The sequence below is a fragment of the Bufo bufo genome, chromosome 1, assembly GCF_905171765.1.
Source record: "Bufo bufo chromosome 1, aBufBuf1.1, whole genome shotgun sequence".
Lineage (NCBI taxonomy): Eukaryota > Metazoa > Chordata > Amphibia > Anura > Bufonidae > Bufo > Bufo bufo.
Window position 1 is genome coordinate 619,782,519 of NC_053389.1, and position 20,896 is coordinate 619,803,414.

The 20,896-nt window shown below is 45.8% G+C and overlaps 1 protein-coding gene across 1 annotated transcript in view; it reads right to left on the reverse strand.

Annotated features, from left to right (window-relative positions):
• The window catches only part of TRIP4 (thyroid hormone receptor interactor 4), a 53,962-nt gene extending 37,099 nt beyond the window's left edge, over window positions 1–16,863 (reverse strand). Inside the window, exons 1-6 of the mRNA XM_040413766.1 lie at window positions 16,681–16,863; window positions 15,858–16,024; window positions 12,476–12,621; window positions 9,683–9,910; window positions 5,855–5,933; window positions 2,933–3,047 (exon numbers count right to left, since the gene is read on the reverse strand). Of these exons, the coding sequence (XP_040269700.1) occupies window positions 2,933–3,047; window positions 5,855–5,933; window positions 9,683–9,910; window positions 12,476–12,621; window positions 15,858–16,024; window positions 16,681–16,760 (815 nt within the window). The 5' untranslated portion in view covers window positions 16,761–16,863. The remainder of the gene's footprint in view (window positions 1–2,932; window positions 3,048–5,854; window positions 5,934–9,682; window positions 9,911–12,475; window positions 12,622–15,857; window positions 16,025–16,680) is intronic.
• Window positions 16,864–20,896: the final 4,033 nt, after the last annotated feature.

Here is a 20,896-nt window from a genome sequence, read left to right on the forward strand (position 1 = left end):
CGTCCTCCTTAACCCTATCTTGGATTGTCAGCCGCTGAGTACATATGAGAGGATTGCAGGGTCAGAGTGGAGGAGCACCATTCTCCCCAAACCTTCTGAAATTTTTGTGGGCACTTCCTGTGTTTAAAGACAATGTTTTCCATGGACACTACATGGTTAACAAGGGACTTCCACTGGCCCAAAGATGGAGGTCTGTCCCCCATCCATCGAAGCGCCATAGCTTTCCTAGCCAGGAATAATGTTTCCCCTAAGAATATTCTATTATAATAGGACCATATCTCCTCATCCAGCACTCCAAGTATACAAAGTTTAAGCCCCATCTGGTTTTGGGACCAGAAAAAGGGAAGAATAAAATACTCTCCCTCTTTCTGATTCTGAGTGAAAGTAACTCTTGTTTTAAGGTCTGTTTTTTTATAGAGTTTTGGTCCAGACTTGTAACCTTCATCCTTTCCGGTGGGGGAGAGGCGAACTCTAGACGGAACCCGTCTCTTATAACGCCCAGAATCCAAGGACTTGCGTAGATCCTCTCCCAAGCCTGAAGAAAGAGAGATAACCTTGCTCCCACCGGAATGGAACAGTCATTGCTGACTGTTTTTAGAACGGTTACTGGACTGGGAGCTGAAAAGGAACCCTTTTTCCTTCCTACCCTTCTTATCCCTCCAGTATTTTTGTCTTTTATCTTGGTTATATTCCCTCTTGTTTTTATGAAAAAACTGACGCCTTTTTGTAGGCTTGGAGGATGGAAAACCTTTTTTGTCATCTGCGGCTTTCTCTAATAAATAGTCTAGAACCGATCCAAATAAGAAATCCCCTTGGCAGGGAATAGCACATAATTTATTTTTGGATCCTGTATCTCTTGACCACCCTTTCAACCAAAAGGCTCTTCTTGCGGAATTAGCTAAAGCCGCAGATCTAGCACTTAGTTTCAAGGCATCTGCAGAGGCATCCCCTCTTAGAATAATAATTTTGTAAGGAGAATGCTGGGGATTAACCCCCTTACCCCACCAGGAGTACCGATCGTGTATCGTGGTTGTCCTGGTCACCAGTGTGCTGACCACTCTCTTCTTCCATGGTACAGTCCAGGGATGGAGGGTCTTCCATAGACGAGGTCTGCAGATGTCTTCTCTGGCTGGCTGGCACCTTTCCACCTGCGCACTGAACGGGGTTAAATACCCCAGGTATGGTCCCGTTGAAAAACCCGCCTGCGGCCTTCCGCTCTTTACTTCCGGAACGCTGTGGGTTCCAAATCCCGGAAGTGGCCATACGTCACTTCCAGTCTGTGCTTAACGCGAGAACAAGAGCCCCGCTCCGCCCCCTGCCTCTGTAATGCCAATAGGGGATGCGGCCTGCGGGAGGAAGAGGCCCTGGACCTCCTGAACACCGCTGGTACAACTGGTACTGCGTGCGGATCACAACCAGAACCAGGAAGGGTGGAATTCCAGACTTCAGATGACTCCTAGTGGAGACTTATGCTGTACCAGGTAACCCCTATGGATATAAGACAAATACCGATGGGGCCCTGCAGCCTTTGTAACTCTCCACAGAAATGCGTCCTATCCATAGGACAGGAAACAGGAACTGGTGGATAGAGGCCGGGTCCCTCCTTAAGAAGCTCTCCAAGGAAGTTCCTGTTTCCTGTCCTGGATGGAAGCGGGCTCTCTCAAGGGTGCTGTCATGGACATAAGGGAAAAATACCATGTGTAAAAATACGCACGAGTCTTTTTTCAGGGAGTAAAATGGCCTGAACAGGCATCTATGACGCTTGTACAGGCGTTATTGCGACTTCTGGTTGTATATACACAGTGCTCCCCTATTTAGCATATAGAGTAAAAATATATATAGTGTCAGGGCAAGAATGAATATGTGTCACCCCTAGTTTGGTCTCCAGCGTACCTCCATATTTATTTTTACACATAAATAAAGACGAAGTGCCTAATTACATAGCAATAAAGGAAATAGGAATTATAATGTTATAATTAGGCAGATTTGCCTTTCAGGAGCTTTTGAAAGCTGTAGAACTGTAATGGAGGCCTGAAATGTATGTGTACAATGGTTAACAATACATATACTGCTTCTGTCACTGTATAAGCAATCAGTAAGATGGCTTTTGCCACTGTCAGTGTGTGTACTACTACTGGTACTACAACTGGCACTGTGTTTATTTCATACTTTTGGTAAGATTCTTTCCAACAAAATGGCAATGCTCACTGTGTAGACCAGTTACGAAGCCTAAACGCAGCCCCGTCCTAAATGCCCTGGCTCACGTGCACTAGCACTATACAGAGATTAGTAACCTCCACATCAGTCCTTGTCCCCAGTAAATCTAAATTCCCGAGAGGATACGGGCGCACCTGGGAAAACCTACACATCGGATGAACATACAAACTCTATACAGATCTTAGGCTACTTTCACGCTAGCGTTTTTGCTGGATCCGGCAGTGCTCAGCAAAAACGTTTCCGTTACTGATAATACAACCGTCTGCATCCGTTATGCATCATCTCTAACATAGTCAAGACGGATCCGCCATGAACTCCATTGAAAGTCAATGGGGGACGGATCCGTTTTCTATCGTGTCAGATTTAAACGGATCCATCCCCATTCACTTGCATTGTGGGTCATGATGGATGTATCCTGGTATGGGAACGCAACCAAACGAAACGGAATGCATTTTGGTGCATTCCGTTCTGTTCAGTTACGTTTTGTCCCCATTGACAATGAATGCGGAGAAAACAGAAGCGTTTATTTTCCGGTATTGAGACTCTATAACAAATCTCAATACTGGAAAATAGAAACGCTAGTGTGAAAGTAGTCTTATCCTTGGTCAGATTCAAAGGGAGGACCCCAGCGCCGCATGGCAACAGTCAAAATCTTATTGCAATAAAGTTCTTGACAGAAAGTACCGTAATATTACAGTTTAACTCTAAGTAATACCTGGTCTTATCATATTCCAGGAGCTTGTCACGATGCTGCGTGGCCCTTTCTAAGCCTTCCTTAAGGCGCGTTTCTTGATGTGGTAGAAGATCCATTTTCAAACTAGTTTCAGCACCTGTAATAAATTGCATATGTTTATGAATAATTTTTTTTTTATATATATAATATATATATATATATATATATATATATATATATATATATATATATATATATAACTAAAGACAGGGTTACATGCAATCTTAGGCCTCATGCACACGGCCGTGTTCCGTGGCTGAGAGCGGTCCGTGGTAACACGGCCTGGATTCCTGTTCAGAGCAGGAGCGCATGGTGTCATTGGTTGCTATGACGCCGTGCGCTTCATGCCGCTGCTGCACTACATAAAGCGCACGGCGTCATAGCAACCAATGACGCCGTGCGCTCCTGCTCTCAACAGGAACCCAGGCTGTGTTACCAAGGACTGCTCTCGGCCGTGTGCATGAGGCCTTAGTCTGATGAGACTTAGGGCTCTTTCACACTTGCGTTCTTGTCTTCCGGCATAGAGTTCCGTCGTCGGGGCTCTATGCCGGAAGAATCCTGATCAGGATTATCCTAATGCATTCTGAATGGAGAGAAATCCGTTCAGGATGTCTTCAGTTCCGGAACGGAACGTTTTTTGGCCGGAGAAAATACCGCAGCATGCTGCGCTTTTTGCTCCGGCCAAAAATCCGGAACACTTGCCGCAAGGCCGGATCCGGAATTAATGCCCATTGAAAGGCATTGATCCGGATCCGGCCTTAAGCTAAACGTCGTTTCGGCGCATTGCCGGAGCCGACATTTAGCTTTTTCAGAGTGGTTACCATGGCTGCCGGGACGCTAAAGTCCTGGCAGCCATGGTAAAGTGTAGTGGGGAGCAGGGGAGCAGTGTACTTACCGTCCGTGCGGCTCCCGGGGCGCTTCAGAGTGACGTCAGGGCGCCCCAAGCGCATGGATCATGTGATCACATGGATCACGTCATCCATGCGCATGGGGCGCTCTGACGTCACTCTGGAGCGCCCCGGGAGCCGCACGGACTGTAAGTATACTGCTCCCCCGCTCCCCGCTCCTACTATGGCAACCAGGACTTTAATAGCGTCCTGGGTGCCATAGTAACACTGAACGCATTTGGAAGACGGTTCCGTCTTCAAATGCTTTCAGTACACTTGCGTTTTTCCGGATCCGGCGTGTAATTCCGGCAAGTGGAGTACACGCCGGATCCGGACAACGCAAGTGTGAAAGAGGCCTTAGGCTGGTTTCACAACTGCAGAAATTCTCCGGATCCAGCACTGCCAGATGCAAAAGGAATGCCCAGCCGGCAAAAATGCGGAGAATCGTCCAGACACAAACCACTGCGTGCTGCGGTTTGTGTCCGCCCAATTCCTGGCATTTTCTTCCGGATCAGGCGGCCAAATCTCAGTGCCGCCAATGTGAAACTAGCCTTAAAACTGCTCCCTTAAAACTCTGCCATTTTGCATGTAACTACCAACTAAGACCAGAGACATATACAGTACCCACCAAATGCCACAAGTGTGGACACAATATAGTCAGAAAAGACAATACCCAAAAAATGAAAGCATAAAAAAACGACCCAGGATATATAATAAATAAATCAATGATAATATGGCATCAAGGCACCTAATACCTGAGTAGAATACAAGGGTATGGAAATATCGAGGTGGGACTGAATGGAGAAATGTCGCCCCACGCGCATCGCCAGTGATAACCGGCTTCCTCAGGGTTGTCATGTGTCTGGTCTTATTTGGTATCAGCACATAGTACATTGTATACAATTTTTAATCTTGTTTGTATGTCTTTGTAGTCCAATAAAATTTGAGTATTGATTTTATTATTGGCGGATCTGCGCTTTATTGGGGTTTTCTTAGGCCATGTAGCCCTTTTTCTGCATATACACCTATACATATCATCAGCCATCAATCGTTTGCGAGAATGGCAGAAATAAGTGGCAGACAACATTTTTGTGCCACTTGGTATAACAATCAGTTGGACCTGACGTGATATAAGTTTTCTTTAAATGGATTCTCCAACAAATAACACATATCTCCTGCTCACCAGATATTAGATAAATATCTGATCACTGAGGGTCCAACCACTTGGAGCCACAAAGATCATAAGAATGGAGCAGTAGTATCCATGTGCGACAACCACAATTACTTCTGTGGGACTGATGGGGATAGCACTCAGCTCTACCTCAGCCAGTCCCATAGAAGTGAATGGAGCAGTGGTCATGCATGCATGCATGCACGCTTCTGCTCCATTCACATGGGGTCTCCCAATCTCTTGATCGCTAGGGGTCCCAACAGTCAGACCTTCAGCAATCAGACAGACAATTACCTCCTATCCTGAGGATAAGTGGAGAAAACCCATTGTCTTATAGGTGCGGGTTACACCGCTATATCGAGAACGGAGCCCCGCAAGTGAAGGAGGGTGCACTGCGCCTGCGCAGCCGCCCTCCATTCATTTTCTATGGGGCCTGCGAAAATAGCCGAGCACTGGCTCGGCTATTTCCGTCAGCCCCATAGAAATTAATGGGAGCGGGGGCGCGCATGCGTGGTACGCTCCCATTCACTTCTATGGGGAGCCGGCTTGGTGGTGGCCAGACCGGAGTCCTCCAGCCACCACCTTGCGGGGCTCCGTTCTCGGTTGGGACCCGCACCTATAAGACAATGGGGGCATATCCTAGCGATATGCCCCCATTGTCTATAATGAGACAACCCCTTTAAGTCTGTAAAGAGAGACCTGGGAGGATTCTCTTTTTTCTACCGAACAATGCATAGAAACATGTGGGTAAAACTACCTATCCCCAAATCCCAGGTTCTGTAGCCAATAAGTAAAGAATTTTAGTATTTAGCATTTTTCTCCTCAAGAGGTTGAGTTCGAGCTTACCGCCCAAGAGTTTCTTTCGTAATTTCTGACTTTTGTTGGAGTCTCTTAGTAAAATATCTTGCTCTTCTTTTGTACACACCTAAGAGGAGTCAATAATAAAACAGTTTAAATAAAGGTAGAGCATTATGGGCTAATGTGTTTTTCCCTACAGAAATAAAGGCAAGCCATTATTTTGAAAGGCAACCACACATTCATAAAATGTACTTAAGGCCTTGTTCACATCTCCGTCAAGGAGATCTGGCAGCCGAATCTTGCGCTGGATCAGGAAGCCGTATCTCCTTAACAGAGATATGAACGAGGCCTAAAAAATATATATATATATATATACACACATGATATGTTGTCTAGCGGCACACAACTCCTTTAACAGGATGTTATTCTTTCATTCATACCCTGGCAGCATCATTTTACCTCTTCCCAACCTTAAGGCTAGGTTCACACCTGAGCGTTTTACAGCACGTTCTTATGCGCTGTAAAATGCTCAACAGGCAAAAACCAATGTTTCCCCATGGGCATGGTTCTCACCTGAGCGTTTTACAGCGCGTACGAACGCGCTGTAAAATGCCCTACGCCCCAAGAAGTACAGGAGCTTCTTTGGGGCATATTGTCGCGCGGATTGTGGCAGTTTTTCATTGGATGCCTCTGTGGTTAATCACACAAACGCGCGTACTACACACGTTTCCAAAATACAAAAACGCACCAAAATACGCCTCAAAAACACCCGATAAAAACGCCTGTAAAAAGCGCTTATCGAATATGCTCAGGTGTGAACCCAGCCTAAAGGTAGGGTCACTTTACATGTGTAACCACCTTGGAGCAAAGTACCACGTGGCAGTACGGGCCAAAGTAGTATCACTATAACTAATTAGAACAATAGGTGGTCGCATCCCAACTGGAGCAAGGGCACTCAAAAAACATGGAAATGCAGATGTCCAATAAAGGAATGCCAACTAAAACAGTTGGCAGGAAAGGAAGCCTAATGGCTATAATGGAAAAAAACACTTTTCTGTGAGCAGGGCATTGTTTTTTTAACAGTATTTTCTTTCTTTTTTAATTACAATGGCTAAAGAGCGAAGCTGCAGATTCCTGTACCTTAGGGCAACACGTATGCAGTCTATATATCTGGCCACTAATGTTTCATCCTTTTCCTAAGTGAGTATGGCATCACATTTTATAATGTAGAAACTTCCTTTGACTGTGACTTTAAAAAAAATATAAACTTGACTATCCGCCTATTTCTCTTGATTTACAACATTTTAATGTCAATAGCACTAAAATGCAAAATTTGTTAAACCGAAATGCGCCATTTCAGGCAACTCTGCCAGACCCCACTTGCGACTTTTGAAACATATTTGGGTATTTCCGGTGGTAAATTGCAACTTTTGTCTCAGACTTGGGACGGTTTTGTTAGATGTAATTTTCCTGACAAAACCCTGGTATTTAGCTCATTTATATTAGATAAAAATAAATAGGTTCTGTTTTATTACTTCCCTATCACTTGTTCCCACAACGAGTTGGTTTTCTTTTCAGAAATGCGACTTTATGACAAAAAGTCACATCTTTATGTCATAAATGCGACTTTTTACACAAAACACCACCACATAAGCTGGCTTAATTCTCTGCAACAATTGGAGCCATTTCCACCGATAAGAGGATGATAAATGAGGCGTAATATGCCCCAATTTGATAGCCCCGCCCACTAACATTTAGAACTAATTTCTGGCATGATACATTCTTTATGGGGAAAATTGTGGACAAAACTGTTGACAGATTTGGCGCAAATCAAAAGGCCATAATTCTAGTGCAACATGCGAATAAATGTCCTCCAATTTATTTCAGTCTATAAACATCATCACTAAGGGTACAAAGTAATGCAAACTCACTAATGCAGGTGTCAGTTATGCCCGAGTAGGGTTGTTGCGGGTATCGAAATTTCGATACCCAATCGATACTTTTGTCCCGGTATCGATACGATACCGGGATTTCCGTTTTTTCGATACTGGGCTGCGCTGCTGCGCAGTCTAGTATCTCTGAACATGAGCGCGCTGCTATCGGCGCGCTCATGTTCTCTCTCAGCAGCACGGGGAGAAGGAAGCAGTCTATCCCTCCCCCTGTGCTGCTGCCGCTGCCACCAATGAGAAGAGAGGGGCGGAGGAGGGGCGGCAATGAGAAGAGAGGGGCGGAGGAGGGGCGGCAATGAGAAGAGAGGGGGTGGAGGAGGGGCGGCAATGAGAAGAGAGGGGGTGGAGGAGGGGCGGGCGCACTGCGCCACCAATGATAGGATTACTATCGGAGCGATGGGAGGAGACATCAGCTTCACTAGTGGGCGTTCCTTTTCCCTGCGCTGCGATTGGACAGCGCTACAGCCAGGGAGAAGGAACGCCCACTAGTGAAGCTGATGTCTCCTCCCATCGCTCCGATAGTAATCAGCTCAGCAGCATGTGGAGCAGGAGAGGAGACAGTAATGGGGCACTGCGGGCGAACGGAGCGGCGCCCAGGACTAAATGGTGAGTGCTGAGACATCGCTGGGCGCCGCTCTGTGTGGCCTAATAGTGAAAGTCTGGACTCATATACAGTAGTCAGTCTTTAACACATACAGGAGGCGGGTGCCGGCAGCAGAATCGCATTGCCGGCACCCTGCCCCTGACAGGGAGCTGCGATCAGCGGCAGTGATCTGCTAGTACCCGCCTCCTGTATAAAAGGGGTAAAATCATTGGTGGTGCAGTGTGCCCCCCCCCTCAATCCCCCCATCCCATTAAAATCATTGGTGGCACAGTGCGCCGGCCCCTCTCAACCCTCCAGTATTAAAATCATTGGTGGCAGTGGCCACAGGGACCTCTCCACTCCCCCTCATTGGTGGTGCAGTGGCAGCTTCTGATCGGAGCCCCAGCTGTGTAAGCCTGGGGCTCCGATCGGTTACCATGGCAGCCAGGACGCTACAGAAGCCCTGGTTGCCATGGTAACATCCCTGATGCTGTGTGCACAAAGCACAGAGCAGCAGGGACAGTGTGGAGTCTTATTCACCCTGATAGAGATCTATCAGGGTGAATAGGAAAAGGGATGAAAGATCCCAGGTTCTAGCCCCTAAGGGGGGAAATAGTTATTAAATAAAAAGTGAAAAAAAAAAAAACACTAAAATATGAAGTATAAATCACCCCCCTTTTCCCAATTTCACATATAAAATATATAAATAAACATATTACATCGCCACGTCAGAAAAGTCCAAACTATTAAAATATAAAAAAAAAATCTAGGTGGTGAATGCCGGAACAGAAAAAATAAAATAAAAACTGCGCGATTCGCCATTTTTAAAAATGAGGAATGCACGTGGCTTTTTTTGTTTATTTTTTTCGCGTGGTATCGAATGGTATCGAGTATCGCAATACTTTTTCATGGTATCGAAACCGAATCAAAAATTTGGTATCGCAACAACTCTATGCCCGAGTATGTCCTGTCTGGTTAAGACCCCTATATCACTAGTGTATATAGTGAGGATCTGACTGCTGGGACCTCCACTGGTACCAGACACAGTGCTGCTCGGTCTTGGTGCTCTGTCTGGCATTACCTCACTTACTCGGTTCTCTACACGGCCTCTATTCTGGAGTGCCAAGGTGCACAATAAACAGGTCTTCATTTGTACCATGGTAGGGTCCCAGTGCTCACCCTCCCACATTAAGCAGGTGATGAAATATTCCAGACTTTATTGCTGTGGTGAGAAAACTTAATCTGAAATGAAGCTTCCACCAATGCTTGCAGATAATTTTATAGCCATCTGTTTTTTCACCCATCTTTTATTATATTAAAAAAAAAAAAAACGAGGAGTCTTACCAGGTTGCCGCAAAACAAACATGGTCCCGATCCCTCTTGTTCACACACAATACGGCCACAGGTTGTGCAGTTGTTAATAAGCTTATGCTTTTGAGCCAGACATTCACAGGGGTGACGGCCTGGGATCAGTACAGTCAAGCGATCCTGTCCTTCTTTAGTATAAAGGTTGACATACTTCTGCTTTTTCTTGGAAGATGACAAACCAGCCATTTCCTGAGCTTGAGCTTGCTGGTGGGAAAGAGGACACAGTGAAGTACAAAGACTTTTACCAAAGGGCACCTCAATAATAGCCTAAACTGATTTGAAACATACGGCATCTTCATCCAGAACAGGAATTATGGAAGATGGTTATAATTAAACAAGTGAATGACCACCACCAAATGATGTATACCACCATGCACTTCATGATACACCACAGAAGCCTTGTTGTTCTATTTTATGGTGGATTACATTTTTCTCATACACCCAGATCTAATAATAGTCATGTTGGTGGAGTTGCCATACTTCTTTACTCACGATGCACCTTCCAGGTCATTTCCCCAGTACCAGGGGAGTAGCGATAGGAGAAGCGGCTACTTTGGGGCCCGAATTCAGAAGGGGCCAACTCAGGAGGAGGACTGAAAGATTTTATTGTCATGGCCCCCTCAACAGTAGTATACAATGACATAATATACAGTGACAGTAAATACAGGGACATGACATGCAGTATATACGTGTAGGAAACGGACAGAGTGGCCTCTGGGCCTCATCAGAGAGAGCGATTTTGACTAGCTGCAGGAGTGGGGGTTGCACAGGAGGAGGGGGTTGTGAAGAAGTTGCTGTGGGGCCAGTCATTTCTAGTTACGCCACTGCCCAGTACCACCACTTCCATTCTCATTATTTGAGGTTTACACCCTCAAACTCTTCCACCCATTCTCCCTGATAGTTTTGGCTGTTTACCGACCCCCTTGGCTGACCCACCCAGTTCCTGGACAGCTTTGCGAATTATCAACTCTCAATTTGAGCGACTAACATCCTCATAGACAGCCCAATCTCCACATCTGGCTCCCAGCTTCTATCTCTAACCTCAGCTCTTGGATAATCAAAACCTTATAATTCCCAGACGCATAAAGTCAGTAATATACTGGACCTGGTCTTCTTCCGGCTCTGCTCTGCTTCTGACTTCACTAACTCCCCTCTCCCTCTCTCTGGCCACAACATTCTTTCTTTCATTGTTGCAAATACTCATCCATTCCAGCAAACTCCTACTTATCCGATATTCAGAAATTGACATGCCATGGACACTAAGAAACCTACAGACACTCTACAGTCATCATTGTCCCCAATTTCTTTCCTCTCCTGTCCTAATCTGACTACAAACATTATAATGACTACCTCAGAAGCACCCTGGATGAAGTAGCCTCGCCTACACTCAGAACCTACTGACACAGAAGAAAGCAATTCTGGCACACACCTCAAACTGGCTTTCTTCAGCCCTGCATGAGGGAGTGCTGAACGCCTATGGAGAAAATCTCCATCACTGACCTCTGTGCTGCGGATCTGCCAGCCTACTTCAATAAGAAAATTTAAAACATCCACGTGACATTACTTCCCAGTCTCCAAGTATCATCAATCCCCTTCCATCCAGCACCTCCTCTGGTTCACTTTTCTTCTGTGACTAAGTCAAATGGGCAATCTCCAGATTCCTCTCTTCTTCTCACCACCCTGCTACCTGCACTACTGACCCTATTCCATCACATTAATTCCAGTCTCTCTCCTCATCCGTCACTACTCACCTAAGTAAAAATTTCAACCTCTCTCTTCTGGTATCTTTCCATCCTCTTTCAAACATTCTGTCAAAACCCCTTAATTGAAAAAACATCTCTTGACCCATCCTGCACAGCTAACTACAGACCTGTTTTTAATCCCCCTTTCATTTCTAAACTTCTGGAACACCTGGTCTACTCTGGCCTCATCCGCTATCTCTCTGTTGTAACTGCCCTTACCAAAGTGACATATGACCTTCTAACAGTTAAATGCAACAGTGACTACTCTCTATTCGTTCTTCTGGATCTGTCTGCAGCATTTCACACTGTAAACCATATGTCCGTGACATGGGGTTCCTCTGGGTTCAGTCCTAGGTCCTCTCCTACACAGCAGTCTCCAATCTATTGGCCTCAAGGACACTGCTCTCTATTGTTTTTTTTCCTATCTCTCTGACCACGCTTTCAATGTATCATTTGCTGGCTCTACCTCTCCCCTCCTCTCCCACTTGATGTTGCAGTGTCACGCTCTAGTGTGGGAGGGAAACCCCGCACCGAACATATGAGGGAAAGGAGACAAAGAAAACCTAGTGATCCACAAAGTAAACATATCAAATCTAACCACGTGTTGCCAGTCTCAAAGATCTCCTGCCACTCACTGTCACAGGGACGTCCGAATGTCTCGGTACGGCCGTGACATCTGGGTTCAGTCCTAGGTCCTCTCCTCTTTTCTCTCTACACAGGCCGTATTGGACAGACTATCAGAAGATTTGGTTTTCAGTACCATCTCTATGCTGATGACACCCAGCTATACACTTTATCCCCTGACATCATCCCTGCTGTACTGCAGAAAACCAGTAACTGTCTGTCTGCCGTCTCTAACATCATGTTGTCTCTCTCCCCTCTCCAATCTAGTGATATGCCCCAATTGTCTGAGATGGGAAAGCCTCTTTAAGCCAACGCAGACTCGGACATTTGATAAACTTGCCGAATATTAAGCCAATGCAAAAAAGGCTTTAAAACTAATTTTCCCCATATGCATCGTACTGACCTTAGCCAAGTCCATTGGGGTCTTAACCTCTTCAGCAGCGGTAGCAGTCACAGCAGAAGTTGGGAGAGGTTCCAGCTTGTTCCTTCCTTTACGTCTGCCTTTTTTTGACTGGTCTGTAAAGGATAACCCCTGCATACCTGGTGTGTCTGATACATGAAAACACTTTGAATGATTAACATGCCATAAAACTGGCAAACATTTGCTGTAACAGAATTGTAAACTACCTTCTAGAATCCATACCTGGTCCAGCCTAAGACCACATGCACAAGACAGTGAAAAAAACGTCCGTTAAAAACGCACACACTGTCAGTTTTTCATGGCCATTTTGCATCAGTGTGTGCATCCATTTTCTGGCCGTGTGTCCTTTTATAATGTCCGTTTTGCATCCGTTTTTTCATGTTCGTTAAAAACGGACATGAAAAATGGATGAATTTTATTGGCAGTTATTTCTACACCCACCCTTCTGCGAACACCCACAGGATGGTAGGCCCCCGGCTAAAATAATGTCCCCCATAGTGTAGGATTTTTTTTGTTGTTGCTGCCCCCAGCTTTAATAATGCCCCCATGTAGGCCCCCAGCTAAACTAATTTTCCCCATAGTGTAAGATTTTTTTTTTTACTGCCCCCAGCTTTAATAATGCCCCCAATGTAGTCCCCCATCTTAAATAATGTCCCCCATAGTGTAGGAATTATTTTTTTGGGCCCCAAATAATGTTTTCCAAGGTGTAAATAATTTTTTATAGTGCCCCCAGCTTTAACAATCCCCCCCCATGTAGGCCCCCAGCTAAAATAATGTCCCCCGTAGTGTATAAATTTTTTTTTACCGCCCCCCCAGCTTTAATAATGCCCCTAATGTAGTACACCATCCTAAATAATGTACCCCATAGTGTAGAAATTATTTTTTTAATGTCCCCAGCTTTAATAATGCCCCCAATGTAGGGCCCCATCTTAAATAATGTCCCCCATGGTTTAAATAATGCCCCCATAATGGCCCACAGCTGTTTTTATCCACTTGCTCGCGCTGCAGCAGTCTCCTCTCTTCACTGAATGGGACCTGTCGAAGGTGCGCGATGACGTCGCTGCGCGCTCCCACGTGGTTACGTCACCACCCATATCGCAGGTCCTTCGGCAGGTCCTGCTCAATGAAGAGAGAAGAGACTGCTGCACTGCGAGCAAGTGGATGAGGTGAGGTTTTGTTTTTTAACCCCTCCTTGGTAAAGTGTACCCATTTTTAATGGCCGTTAGACGGGTGCACTCCTGTCAATCGGCCGTTAAAAACGGTCCCATTGAATTCAATAGGTCGTCTGACCGTGAAAACATGTCCTATTTTTGGACGGACGCTATTCACTGGCCGTTAAAAGAACGGCCATGTAAATAGCCCCATAGACTTTCATTGGTGCTAAAAATGGCCTTGTGACGGCCGTTACTTAGACGGCCATTATTTAAACCGGATGTAAACAGCGCCGGAACCAGAAGATGGAGACAGCGGGAGCGGCAGAGAGCAGGAGAGTATGCATCTTCTGTTTCAGGCCCATGCTGCATGAACGTGTTAAAAATCATTTTTTACCAGGAAATCTCTAACCCCCTGTTACACGGCACGTTATTCAGGACAATTAAAGGGAACAAGTGTTCATAGGAGCGCTCATTCCTGATATCTGGCCGGTGTAATTGTGCCGCTGATCAGCCGATAAACGAGTGATTCCTTGTTTGTCGGATGATTTGCATATTTTATTAGGATGAAAGATGTACAATTATCGTCAGCACATCTCACCGTGGAATCAGGAATGTGAATGAGGGAGGAATGACTGTGGTAGCGATCATTCCTCCCCAGTCACTTTGTATTAGGCCTCTTTCACACGGCCGTAGTGCTCCCGTGGTCGTATTGCGGGCCGAATACGGCGGTTCCGCAATACATGGGTCACCAGCCGTGTGCATTCTGCTTCACGGATGTGGACCCATTCACTTGAATGGGTCCGCAAATCCGGAGATGCGGAAAGGAAAGGAAGCACGAAACGTAATCCCATGGAAGCACTACGGAGTGCATTCGTGGTGTTCCGTTTTGTGCTTCCGCTGCGCAAAAATATAGAACTTGTTCCATCTTTTTACGGAAAGGACGGATCGCAGACCCCTATCAAGTGAATAGGTCCGCGATCCCCATGCGGCTGCCCCACGGTCGGTGCCCGTGCATTGAGGACCGCAATTTGTGGTCCATAGCATGGGTCCGGCCAGCACACGGCCGTGTGAAAGAGGCCTTAGCCTGTGTAATAGGCTGATGCAAGCAAGCGCTGATTAACTTTTTTTTTTGCGGCCCCTTGAAATAGTGCGATGTGACAATGCGGCCACCAGACCAAAAAAGGTTGTGCACCCCTGTTCTAAAGGATTGATCATCAGTAAGAAAAAGCTACAGAACCCCTTTAAAATCCTAGAGAACACCTTTAAAGGGGTTGTCTGATTTCTTAGATTGATGACCTCCCCAGGATAGGTCATCAGTATCAGATCAGCAGAAGTCCAACTCCCAGCTCGCCCGCCGATCAGCTGGTTGAAAAGAACGCAGTGCTCCATTCCCATCTCTGCGCGCTGTTGACACTGCAGATACAAGCAGTGTAATTACAGCTCCTCCGCCCCATTAAATTGAATAGTAAGGAGCCGTTGTAGTTACATTCTGCACCATTCAAGTGAATAGGATGGAGAAGCTGTAATTACACTGCACAGCAATGTCATAGATGAGTAGATAATCAGTGAAGAAAACAGCTGATCGGAGGGGGTGCAGGGAGTCAGCCCCCGGATGATCTGATATTTGATGATCTATCCTGAGGATAGGTCATCAGCTTAGGAAGCTGGACAACCCCTTTAAGGCCCCAATGCTTTGTTAGGCTACTTTCACACTGGCGTTTCTGGGTCCGCTTGTGAGATCCGTTCAGAGATCTCACAAGCGGCCCAAAACGGATCAGTTCAGCCCCAATGCATTCTGAATGGATAAGGATCCGCTCAGAATGCATCAGTTTGGCTGCGTTTGGTCTCCGTTCCACTTTTGCAAGCAGCATTTTGGTGTCTGCCTGACGATGCGGAGCCAAACAGATCCGTCCTGATTTACAATGTAAGTCAAGGGGGACGGATCCGTTTCCACTGACACAATATGGTGCAATTGAAAACGGATCTGTCCCCCATTGACTTTCAATGTAAGTCAAGACGGATCCGTTTTGACTTAGACTTTTTTTTTAAAGAATAATGCAAACGGATCCGTTCTGAACGGATACAAGGGTTTGCATTATTGGTGCGGATCCGTCTGTGCAGATACAAGACGGATCCGCACCAAACACAGGTGTGAAAGTAGCCTTGCATATCAGAACACTATACATGCCCGATCTACAGCAGTCACTGACCATCTTTCGTACAGATCGGTGAAGAGGAGGCGCTGTGAGGATTCTTTATTCTGTGCCAGCATATTTTTAAGTCATTGATGAAGCCTTGTTTCTGCTCATCATGGCCCTGGACAAGGTCATTTATGTAATCTTCCGTTTCTTCCCAATCATCAATGGAGAGGATATACCTGTGAGTGACAGTGATGCCCCAAATTACAAGTCGGCTACAGTTCATTCATTTCCAAGCAGTTTGAAGCTCATATCAGGGGGAACTAAAATCCCATCATTCGTCTCTTGTAGAAGTAGTTTCTGATGACGCTGTCACTGACGTACACCCTGACATCACCAGGAAGCACATCTATTAGTGCTGAGAGGTTAGACACTGGATCATCGCATTGTCAGCAATGGACTAACAGATTAGTATGTTTCACCCCAGACGTGAACAGCAATGAACCTCCACATGGCACTGAACGCAGGCCATACCACGTCAGGGAATAATGAGGGGGGGACACTAAACTTTATTCCATATTAACAAGTGCATATAGAACACACCCGTGCACATAGTATACATGCAGTAAATGTGACTCCAGAGACTTCATCTAGGCCACTGAATTTAGGGACTTTAGTTGGAGGAGGGCTTTACTTATTAACATATGCTGATCCATAGATTTACAGAGAACACATTCCTCATGGACAAGGACAGCACTGTGCTCAAGATCAGCCAGACTGTAATAACATAGATCATCCCTGATGACGTATGAACACTTCCTGTGCGCTCCTCTGACGTCAGACTACTGCACTAGGAACGCTCATGACGTGTACCATCTATTCCCGGGGCACTCACTGGACGACGTCTTCGCTGACGCTTAATCCGAAGCGGCGGTCCAGTTCTCCGACACACCAGCTCAGCAGATCGGCGGACATGACAGCTGTCAGATACTGCTTCCAATAAGAAAAGTCACCATCTACTTTACTGAAACAACCCGGCAGAAGAATGCGGGACGTGTCATGTGACAGGAAGTGTCCGTGGCTCCGCCCACCCATGTGATCTATTCTCAGAGACGCTTAGTTTATAGAGTCAGGCAGGGTGGACGCTAGATGGCGCTAGTGTACAGTGTGGAGGGGTGTTTTTCCTTTCATATGGGCACATATAGTGTATAATATGAGTGTATAATTCTTAGGCTAGGTCTACACGACGACATTTGTCGCACCAATGTCGAACAACAATTTTTATAATGATAGTCTATGGTGTCGCACTGTCGTGTCGCAGCATGTCGCATGTCGCAGTGCGACACCATAGACTATCATTATAAAAATTGTCGCATGACAAATGTCGCAGTGTAGTTGTGCCCTATGTGTCGCGAGACACATGTTGTTGTGTAGACCTAGCCTTAGACCTATTGCACGCGTCCGTATGGCTTTTTCAGTATTTTGCGGTCTGCAAAAAACTGATCCACAAAAAATACGGATGTCCATGTGCATTCCGTTTTTTTCGGGACAGAACAGCTGGCCCCTGATAGAACAGTACTATCCTTGTCCTTTAGGCTGCGTTCACACGGGCGAGATTTCCGCGCGGGTGCAATGCGGTAGGTGAACGCATTACACCTGCACTGAATCTGGACCCATTCATTTCTATGGGGCTGTTCAGATGAGCGGTGATTTTCACGCATCACTTGTGCGTTGCGTGAAAATCGCAGCATGCTCTATATTCTGCGTTTTTCACGCAACGCAGGCCCCATAGAAGTGAATGGGGTTGCGTGAAAATCGCAAGCATCCGCAAACAAGTGCGGATGCGGTGCGATTTTCACGCATGGTTGCTAGGTGACAGTCTATTCACTGTATTATTTTCCCTCATAACATGGTTATAAGGGAAAATAATAGCATTCTGAATACAGAATGCTTAGTAAAATAGCGCTGGAGGGGTTAAAAAAAATAAAATAATAAACTCACCTTCTCCTCTTGATCGCGTAGTTCCCGGGCTCTTCTGATGAGCTGTCGGCTAAAGGACCTTTGGTGACGTCAGATCACATGCTCCAATCACATGGTCCATCACCACGGTGATGGACCATGTGATTGGAGCATGTGATCTGACGTCACCACAGGTCCTAGCCGGTAGTTCATCATTAAAGAAGTAAAGAAGAGACCGGGAACTACGCGAACAAGAGGAGAATGTGAGTTAATTTTTTATTATTTATTTTTAACCCTCAATTGATCACCTACTAAGCATTCTGTATTCAGAATGCTATTATTTTCCCTTATAACCATGTTATAAGGGAAAATAATACAATCTACAGAACACCGAACCCAAACTTGAACTTCTGTGAAGAAGTTCGGGTCTGGGTACCACAGTCGGTTTTTTTGTCACGCGCGTGCAAAACACATTGCAACCGCGCGACAAAAACTGAACATCGGAACGCAATCGCAGTCAAAACTGACTGCAATTGCGTACCTACTCGCGCGGGTTTGCCGCAATACACCGGGACGCATCCGGACCTAATCCGGACACGCCCGTGTGAACGCAGCCTTAGGGCTCTTGCACAAGACCGTTGTTGTTTTGCGATCCGTTTTTCACGGATCCGTTGTTCCGTATCTGAGGTTTTATTTTCTTTGATTTAAGGCTCCATTCACATGTCCGCAAATGGGTCCCCTTCCGTTCCGCAATTTTCGGAACGGGTGCGGACCCATTAATTTTCTATGGGGACGGAATGGATGCGGACAGCACACAGTGTGCTGTCAGCATCCGCATTTGCAGAGCGCGGCCCCGATCTTCAGGTCCGCAGCTCCGCAAAAGATAGAACATGTCCTATTCTTGTCCGCAGCTTGTGGACAAGAATAGGCATTTCTATAGGGGTGCCGGGCGGGTGTGTTGCGGATCCGCAATTTGCGGGTCCGCATCACACCACGGACGTGTGAATGGAGCCTAAGTCCTCTTCCGTTCCATTATTGCACAAAACATATCCGTATGGTTTCCGTATTTGATCAGTTTTTTGTGGATGGGAAAGGTAAACAGTAACTTATTACGGTAATCACCAAACACATGAGCAATATGGGCTGGGCATAGCATTTCTACAGTATGGATCTGTGAAATACGAATTCTAAAGCGCAACTTAGGTGCCCACTGCCTATATTGCATGAAAAATAAATAATTAACAATAATTAAAGTACATTAGAAATATTATTTTTTTGCAAATTTACTATAGGCTTTAATCAAGGATAAAGAGTGAGAAAACAGAGCCAGCTCTATCAATAATGCCAGACATGGCATACAAGAAAAAGTATAGTAAAACAAGACACAAACAGAAGGATGCCGAAACACAATGCAACGCTCGGGTACAGGGGAAGCATGAAAAAGGGTTACATAGGAGATTAGAGAGATATAGTTTGGTATAACTCATTGCAATGCATCAGACTGTGAAAGACAAGCTAGGCAAGAGTGTAATCTTCTCTCATCCAGGGAAGACAAACGAGGCCTATGGTCCCCAAATGTTACCAAATTTTGGTTTGATATTGGACTCCTAGCTATAGAGCTCATTGAACTTATGGAGTTGGTTAACATTTTCACTCTAGAGCTGAATCAAGGGAGGATCTATATCTCTCCATTTTAGCATTACAAGTAGTACTTTAGTGGCCAAATGACTTCTTGATGGTTGGGCGTCATGGGACAGTAAGTAATACAATTTCAGGCTTACAAGAGATATCTTTGCCTCAAATCTCCATTTCACTACAAACTGCGTCCCATAAGTAGGTGATTTTAGAACATGGAAGCCAAATATGCAGGAAAATCCATGCAAATGTGTTACATCTCCAACATCTGTCAGAGCTACAAAGGTTCAGAACATCAGGAGTCCTATACAAACAAGTGAGAATTTTCCTGAACTTTCACCCATCATTAAAACCATGAGCATGGGATAGCCTAGTTTTGATTTCAATATCAGAAAATAGTCCTCTGGAGACTGAACAGAACAGCGGTGTACGTGTGTGACAACAACAATTTGAACTCAGAACCCCCACCCTAGTGATCAGTGGAAGTTCCAGTGGTGGATAAAGGTCAATTGTGGGAAGCTCCCTTTGAGGAGCCTTTCTCATCCTGACCATAGCTGATTACTGATCAGCTGTGATTGCCAAGAGACGTTGCGATGAGCCATACAAAACATAGATGGGTTCGGTCCACCAGAGAGTTGTTGATACTTAGCGGGTCTCCTCTCTGTTTCATTGAGGGAACCCCTCAATGACACCCATATGCTCTCTTAAGGCATGGTAAAATAGAGCATCATGTCGCATTCAGTGGGCGCAATATCTAATGGGGGTCACAAAAGGAGCAGAATACTGAATGGGGGTACTAAGGGGCAGAATACAGAGTGGACAGACTCCAAGAGGGTATCAAACTGCATGAGAATGCAATAAGGGGAAATTATTACAGTCTGAGGGATCCATTGGTACTGTGTGGTGGGCACAAAGAAGTATTCTTAGTCCTCATGCACATGACCGTATGTGTTTTGTGGTCTGGACATCCATCCAATAGAGGTAAATAGGTCTGTGTCTGAACTGCGGAAAAAAAACGCAGATCAGATGCCAGGCAAAAGTGCAGTTGTGTGCATAAGGCCTTTGGGCAATATTGGTTAACCTCTGGCACTCCAGCTGTGGTGAAACTACAACTCCCAGCATGCTCCATTCATTTCTATGGAGTTCTGAGAACAGCCAAGCAACTGTACATCTTGGGAGTCGTAGTTTTACCACAGCTGCAGTGCCAGAGGTTAGCCATCACAGCCTTAGGCCGCACGTACGTTGCCCGTGCATTGGGGACCGCAAATTGCGGTCCCCAATGCACGGAATTGATGCATAACGTTCTTGTGCAAGGGGCCCTAGGGTGTGTTCAGACTGAGTATTTTGGGTGCGGTTTCAGCGTGGACCCTGCGCCGAAACCTCCTCCCATTGTTTTCAATGGGAGGCTGTGCAATAGTTCATGTGGCTGAGGATTTTTGCTGTGCGGTTTGCAAGACCATGCCAAGAATGTACAGGTCCATTCTTAAAGCCACAGCAGGGGCCTGCTCGCAGTTTAG